Source organism: Eublepharis macularius, chromosome 4 (genome assembly GCF_028583425.1).
Source record: "Eublepharis macularius isolate TG4126 chromosome 4, MPM_Emac_v1.0, whole genome shotgun sequence".
Classification (NCBI taxonomy): Eukaryota; Metazoa; Chordata; class Lepidosauria; order Squamata; family Eublepharidae; genus Eublepharis; species Eublepharis macularius.
In genome coordinates, this window is record NC_072793.1 from 154,621,048 (window position 1) to 154,629,311 (window position 8,264).

General features: G+C 43.5%; 1 protein-coding gene across 1 annotated transcript; it reads right to left on the minus strand.

The window, feature by feature from the left end:
* Positions 1 to 251: 251 nt before the first annotated feature.
* RPS5 (ribosomal protein S5) lies at positions 252 to 6,381 on the minus strand. The gene is made up of 6 exons (XM_054978836.1): positions 6,275 to 6,381; positions 4,819 to 4,924; positions 4,478 to 4,687; positions 2,478 to 2,606; positions 2,292 to 2,390; positions 252 to 367 (listed from the first exon to the last, which is right to left on the minus strand). Exons 2-6 carry the CDS (start codon positions 4,921 to 4,923, stop codon positions 299 to 301), a joined length of 612 nt encoding a protein of 203 aa, XP_054834811.1. The 5' UTR covers position 4,924; positions 6,275 to 6,381; the 3' UTR covers positions 252 to 298.
* Between the last annotated feature and the right edge of the window lie 1,883 nt (positions 6,382 to 8,264).

The following is an 8,264-nucleotide window of genomic DNA, read 5'->3' on the forward strand; positions in this document are numbered from 1 at the left end:
CCACAATAATGAATGTACTTGGTTGAGCCAAATTGGAATCTGGAGCCAGACTGCATTCTTCATATAAGTAAACTACAACCAATACACATAAAATCTTGCAACCATGTTCCCGAACAGACTTCAAAATACAGCTTTGTCTAGAAAACATCTCAAGCAATGAGGTTATGACATCACAACTGGCACTCCCCTTTCAATCACAGCGTGTCCCATATACATCAAAAAGTGAACAGCAATTCAGAGACGAGAAGCGGAACAGTAAGAAAATGAATTTATTTTCTTTGGACCTCCAGCAACAGTTCTAACGGTTGGACTTGGCCACACGCTCCAACTCGTCCTTCTTCTTGATGGCATAGGAATTGGAAGAGCCCTATGAATGAGAAACAGCTGTGAGACACAAGCCAAAAACACAGCTCCAACCTGACAATGTAGTACCAGAGCACTTTAATCTCCTATCAATTCCAGACCTTTACACAGTACCAAGGATGAGTATCACCGAACATGAGAAAAGTGAAATATCTGGATAAATGAAACAAGTAGCTAAACTAATCGAAATGGGATGTTCAGATGACAGGATGCTGAAGACTTCTTTCCACCAGGTGTTAGTGTGATTTTTGTAATGAGAACTAGATCATGATCTTTTCAATTGTCGTGCTAATACAAAAATATGGTGGAATGTAAAGCTACTGAAAACGAATGGGTAAAAGAAGAAAACGGATGGATATTAGTTGATAATAAATGTATAAAATAGAAAGCAGGATTAAATGGGTAACTGTAAAAGTCAGAAACATCTGAAATCTAAATTAAAAATACATTGGGGGTTAAAAGGCACCAAAGTAATAGAAGCAGCCGGTCTAACTTTTACGAAATTATGGGGGCAACCACAACACTATTGGCCAACCTTTAAGACTTGGTTTCTATCAGTAAAAGGCAAGGGGAAGAGCCCTTTTCAGGCCTTTTTTGACCTTTGAGGGAGGACTCGTCAGAGCCAGGCCTGTCAGCAACCAATGGGCAACCTAATACCATGCATGACTCACCTAGGACTGGCAGCTTGCTACTGTCCAACAGCAACAACCCACGAAAGCCAGTGTGGTGTAGCGGTTAGAGTTTGAGACTTACTATCTGGGAGACCCAGGTTCAGATCACCACCTCGCTATGGAAACTCACCGTGTGACTTTCAGCCACATACACATTTTCAGCCTAACCTACCTCACAGGGCTTTAGTGAGGATAAAATAGAGAAGAGAATGATGTAAGATGCTATGGGTCTCCACTGGGGAGAGAAATGGGGTATAAATGAAATACATGAATAAATAATATAGCTGAATATGGGGGGGGTAGATAAAAGGTTGGTTGGGGGGTGGGAAGGACAGAAAGCAGCAGGAAAAGGTTGCTAGGCAGAGGGAAAGAGAAAGTATTGCGGGAAGGGGGATACAGGAAACAGCTGAGTTCCCCAGCGTAGTCCTTGCAGGTTCCCCACTGTGCAACTGGGCCTAGCCCAGCAGTCAGCACCATAAAACTGGGCCATGGTTTTCCCCGACAGAAGTTTCTAGGGGGAGAGAAGGAGGAAAAGCTGAAGATGGGGGCAGGGTCATAAAGGTAGGCTGGCTGGTGGATGGCAGGGAGAGAGGGAAACAGGAAAAAGGGAAAGGCTTTCGGATAACGGAAAAAGGAAATAGTGCAGGAAGAAACTAGATGGCTGCAACCACTACCAGAAGTCCTTGCAGGTCTCCAGCTTATTATATCTGTTTTGGAAAATCTGTCATTAGACTCAATGAATTGTGCACATGTAACATATTCTTGTTATTGCCACTGTATTATAACTTTCCATCAACTCCTGTTCATGCTGCTTAAAAAAAAGAAGCCCCAAATTATCCTGGACATCTCTACTTGTATACTGCTACTCAAGTATTCAAGAAAACCTAAGCTTGTGTGCCTTGAAACTGACAGCAAACAAAGCAGCTGACATTAGAATCAGGACCTATTTACTGCTCTCTCACCTGACTCCCAAAGCCTTGCCGCTAGTTTTCTGATGAGAGGACTTGGATCTCATGCAGAAAAAAGGCTTAGAAGTGCCAGTATGCCTTTTTTAATTGGAGATGCCAAAGACTGAACCTGCGACCTTCTGCATGCCAAGCACGTACTCTATGCTAAGCTATAGTTTCTCCTAACAGCTGTCAGGTCTGAGGACCCTCTTCTATTCCTATTCATGAAGATGTTCTAGATGCCAGGCACTACTTTGAGGACTCTTCTCTCTACTCTACCTTGAGTAGGTAGTCAGCGTCCTAAACCCACCTTGGCTGCATTGATCAGCTCGTCAGCAAGACATTCTGCTATAGTCTTGATGTTGCGGAAGGCAGCTTCGCGTGCCCCAGTACACAGCAGCCAGATAGCCTGCAGAAAGAGATAGACGAGTTAGCTAGAATACCCAGTTGAGATAATACCGACCACCTGGTTTTTCCCTTCAGCAACAGCCCGTACCTGATTTACACGGCGCAGCGGTGACACATCAACAGCTTGCCTCCTCACTGTACCAGCACGACCAATACGAGTAGAATCTTCACGAGGGCCACTGTTGATGATGGCGTTCACCAGGACTTGCAGGGGGTTCTGTAACCAAGATAGGATAGTTTACAGCACAACTGCAGCCAACTCTGGGGGGAAGTGTACAGCTTGAACCACCATAAACGTCTATGTTTGTTTCATCACTATCTTAAAACAGTATGCAAGTGACTTCTCTTTGCCAAGCACAGCTCCTGACTACCAGTTATCTGGTGGTTATTACTCTTTCCAATGAAAAAATCAATTCCCATAGCATAAGAATGCAGCAGAAAAACAGAGGCCATACCTATGCAAGGAGCTAAAAAGCATCCTGTAACCCTGACTGCCTTCACCTTCAAGCTGCAAATCTCATACCAAAAGTGGATAAGACCTACTTGAACGTCCTCATACCAAGCACTTCAGACTAGCTGGAAATGGGCGGGGGGGGGGTCCTCAGATGCTTCACAAATAGTTATGGATCCAGAGGAGTTAGCCGTGTTAGTCTGTAGTAGCAAAATCAAAAAGAGTCCAGTAGCACCTTTAAGACTAACCAATTTTATTGTAGCATAAGCTTTCGAGAATCACGTTCTCTTCGTCAGATGCATGGAGGGCAGAAGATGCGTGATTCTCAAAAGCTTATGCTACAATAAAATTGGTTAGTCTTAAAGGTGCTACTGGACTCTTTTTGATTTCACAAATAGTTAGGAACCATACACTTTACCACTATGTTGCCTTATGTACTATCTGTTGTTTTAAATATGTGCTCCTGTGAGCTACCTGTGCTTCATGCTGTCTAATAGCAGCACTAGAATTGCTTATGTTTTCCACATTTCTTCAACTGTATTGGATTCTTTCTAATGTTATGTCTTTATAAACTTGTGTTTATTTACCCTATGGCATTGTTTACAGAAATGTCCCTGATATTGACTATCCTAATCTTATGTTGTATAATCCACCTCGAGTCAGTGAGAAAGGCAGACTATAAATGAGATAAATAAATAAATGTGGAATATAGAAACTATACTACAAACAGCATCCTTGGTAAATACAGACTTATGCAATTCTTTATATACAGTTGTTGGGTTTTTTTTGCTGAACCTTTACAACACTTTATTGACCCGGTTTCCCGTGACAAATTCACAATGAACAAAGAAACAGAAAACAAGCTACTGAGCAATCACCAAAAATCTCTTTTGGAGAAAGTTTACCTTTATTTGGGAAATGTTAAATTACAATTGTGCAAAAGATGGTTGAAACTGATTTGTGCCATTACGCCAGAAACCACTCCTTGCATTAACTCCACCACAATGCAGCAGGTTCAGGTAGCTAGCTGTGTTGGTCTGCCACTGGACTCAAATCCTGCTGTCATAGCGCAGCAGCACTCCACTGCAAGATCCCCCCCTGGCCTTAAGCTACGGGTGGTGGGCAAGCAGCTACCCAAAAGCTGTGCTATGGTATGACAACCACACATGTCTTCTACCCCTGGCCTTAAAACCAGAAGAGAAGGCCTATACAGCTGTCAGAAAACTGCAAACTATGGTGGCCAGGAGCAAAAACAGATGCAGAGCAAACTGCTACTCTGTCCAAGCAAACGACAAATCATATAGCTGCAGCAATGACAATCTTTAGAAATATAACATTCCGAGTCACACTGGGAACAGTATAAACATCATAATGGATGTAGATTATTGACAAAGGCTTGACTGGTAGGTTACTTATGAAAACAGATTGTAGTCAGCTGTGAACACTGATACCCAGTCAAGCTGACTGCATCTAACTGAGCCTAAGAGGCAAACCACAAAAAATATTACTTTCTACTAGATCACTTCTTCCTAGAAATCTTTGTTTCTCCTGGCCTCCAAGAGCACATCCTGATCTCATGAGCTGTTGATTTTATTCCTCCAAAAAGTTTATTTTAACCTACACCACGTCCCTCTTACCTCTCCTGTGAGCAGATGGATGATTTCAAAGGCATGCTTGATGATGCGCACAGTCATGAGCTTCTTGCCATTATTCCTCCCGTGCATCATCATGGAGTTGGTGAGGCGCTCCACAATGGGGCACTGAGCTTTGCGAAAACGCTTTGCAGCATAGCGGCCAGCACTGTGAGGCAAATATTTAGCATACTTCTCCTTCACTGCAATGTAATCCTGTAGAAGTATAAAGGGAAATGTGTCAGGGAGCTAGAATTTTAGAATGTTAATTTTGTTTCATCTCTCACTAAGCCACAGAGAGTAGAACAAAAGTCTACAAATCCTTCAGAATGCTCTGAGAACCATACCTGCAAGGAGATGTCATTGATCTGCACATCATCTGTGCTCCATTTCCCGAACAGCTTGATATCTGGGGTCTCTGCCACAGCAGGGGCTGTCTCCCAGTCAGTCATTCTGGAGATAAAACAAAGAGATATCAGACCCTGAACAGATCAATTTTCGCTAGCTCTGGTATAATACATAACCTACACCTACATTCCTTAATATATGAACACCGTTATCTCACCAAACTGTTCCAAACCAGTGCCCCATGGATGTAAAAGGAACTCCCTGTCTCCCAGTGCAAATACGTAAGTTACATAAAATCTGCATCCATAAAAAAATAGCCAGATTCACACACAACCTTGATCTGGAAAAGATATTATGTAAGCACATTCATTAATTGCTAATATGGACTAGTCTAAAGGCTAGAAGGGGTGTTTATCACATTCAGCCAGCACTGAACACTGGACTTCTATGCATATGAATGGATTCATATCTGGATTGCCTGGCAAATTGGCAGATCCATAGTTCAAGTCAAGCCATCCCCAGAAAGGGTGAAATGAACTTTGTGCAGAAATATTATAAAATGCTGTGTACATCCCCCCTTGGATAAAAGACATCTGGCAACCAATGACTTTATAATCATGGGCCTGAAGCTATAGGAGCCCTAATTCACTCATGTAATAAAATAAAATAGTAAAATGGACTTTGCTATTTTAGGATGCCATTTTTAATACAGATCCAAATGAGAAAACAAAGTCATGCACATCAAAGAGGAGGGAAAATCTAGTCCATTTTGTTCCTTGCACCACTAATCTGGAATGGGATAGTCCATTCTGCTGCATATGTAGACCAGACCAAATCCAGTTTCTGCCTGTGATGGGGGACTTCTCTTTTGGAGAAAAGACTGACGAATGCCATCCTAAGCAGAATTACACCATTCAAAGTCTGCTGACATTGATGACCACTGAAGGATGCAAGTCTGCTCAGGACTGTAGTGCGAAGCTACATTATTTTCCTGCTACAGTCCAGATTTTTTTCCCTTCCCCATTGTTCAGGAAAAACCAGGGTGTTTTCCCCCTTTGGTTGGAGAGAAAACCTAAAACGGGCATTGTGTTGGATTTGCCACTGCTTTGGGCAGTGCGTGGAGTAAAAGAGACGCTGAAATGATAAAAATCCAGAAAGTAACGAGAGAAAGTAACACAATTCAAACCAAAGTTAATAACGAGGTAGGGGCAGTAAAAAAACAAACAACCACATCGCCCCCAAGGCCTCTTTATCCAGGTGTAGCCCTTTTCTCAGCGGACACTGCCCTCCTCCCGCCTGTCTCTAAGGGCTCTCCCATGTTCTGTCCCCCCTCTTATAATCCCAAACCTCCTCCAAGTCATGCTTTCCACACACATCCAGCCCCTCCCCAACTGCTCACATTCCCCAAATATTCCTCTCCGGTTCCACCCTAACCCCTCCGCAGCAAAGACTCACATGGAGGCCGCGCGCTCCCCTCCGCTGGCTCACACGGAAAAGGGCCACGCGCGGGGCTGCCCAGAGTCTTATCCACGGGCCACCGGCTTCCGGCGCATCGTACGCAGGCGCAGTTACTGACCCCAAAATGGCGGCTGTCGTGACGGCATTTTCACGTGCTGGCCTCTGTTCTTGCGCATGCGGAGTTTCTGTTATTTTCTCGGTCCTTTTTGAATATAGTGGAATACGGAAGATGCGTGTTGCGATGTTTTTTCTTTTCGCTCCTCCTCCCCCTTGTTGAATTTTAATATTCTATTATTTCGTGTTCACTTCCCCTAGGGTTAAAGGAGAGGCTATACCTTAGCATTTTGTCTTTGCCGCCTGCGCGATATGAGAACCTAGGCTTCCTACAAGAGCATGCGTGGTGATCATTTTGACTGATTTGAAAGTAAGGGCAAAGTGCCCTTACTTTTGGTTAAAGTTGCCTATATGACCGCTTCCCCAATACAGAAAAGCAAGATCGGGAATAATAGTACCTTAGAGACCAACTACATTTTCCAGGGTGTGAGCCAAATCCCGTGGGAAAGAAACGGACGCTTTGGGAAGGACGCGTATTGGTAGATACAGCCTAGGAAGAAAAAGCCATCAAGAGGCTTATGGAGGAAGTGTGTCTCAGTCAGAAATGAGCCGCTTTACATACAGGCGTTCCAGTTTTTCTGAAAAATAAAAGAAAAAATAATACCATCGTAGATGATGTACTCGGGGGAAAGGCTTTTTACCCGAGAGACCCTGGAGAGCTGCTCCTAGTATTGACCTTGATGGACCAGTGGTCTAATTATTCAGTATAAGGCAGCCTCGTGTGTTCAAGTATATCAGCCTCTCCTCCAGGCAGGGCCTGCAGTTCTCCAGGAATTACAACTGATTTCCAGACCAGAGATCAGTTCCCTTGGAGGAAATGTTTCAGATGGGTAGCCTTGTTGCTCTGTAGAAGAGCAAGATTTGTGTCCAGTACCACCTTAAAAGACCAACTAGATTTCTAGGATGAGCTTTCAAGAGTCGGGGATCTGATGAAGGGAGCTCTGACTCTCAAAAGCTCATACCCTGGAAATCTAGTTGGTCTTTAAAGTACTACCGAACCGTGGAGGAAATGGCAGCTTAGGAGAGTAGGTGCCCTTTGTGGGTATCCCGTCTGTTCCCTTCTCAGACTCCACCCTCCCCAGGCACTGCCCTCAAATTTCTAGGAATTTCTCTAGCCAGAGTTTATAATGCATGCCATCTTGAAGACTCACAAAAACTCCTGGAGTGATATCACCTCACATGTAATATTACATTGATGGTATTGACTTAACACTCTGTAATTCGCCTTGAGTCTCAGTGATAAGGAACTATAAATAAAGTATATAAATAAATAAAATAAAGTAGTCCCTTGTAAAGGCTATCAAAGGAAGGGCAGGAAGAAGGCAGACATCCCCCCCCTATAATGGATTGCTCTCAGTGGAGAATCCCTGCCTAAATTGTATTAGATTGTTGTAAGCTGTTTTAATGGGAATTTGGGGAGGGGGGTTGAAAAGGTGGGTAAGAATGTGTTTCCCCCTCCTCTATCCTCACAAGAACCCTCAGATAGGCCAGACTGAGAGAAAGTGACTGCCCCAAAATCATCTAGTGATCTTCCATGGCTAAGTGAGGCTCCCAGGTTCAAAATCCGAGCATGCAGCTTATTGCCTAAAAATGGTCTGTTGCATGACTGGCAGAAGAAAGCAAGAAGAAAGTTTTCTTATTCCTTCAGGTGAACTGCTGTGCGTGGAGCCTGACCACCTTTTCCTTTTCCTGAAAGAAATCCTCTCCAGTCAAAAGCTACAATTTGATCTTTCTAGATACTTGATCTTGAGCACATCTCATGATTTCTTTGGACAAAGAGAACTGCTCTCTGCCTTTCAAGTTAGGAAGAAATTGTCTGGGCCATTCGGGAGTCTTTATTTGCATGATCTCTTTATGTATTTTGTTGAGCTTC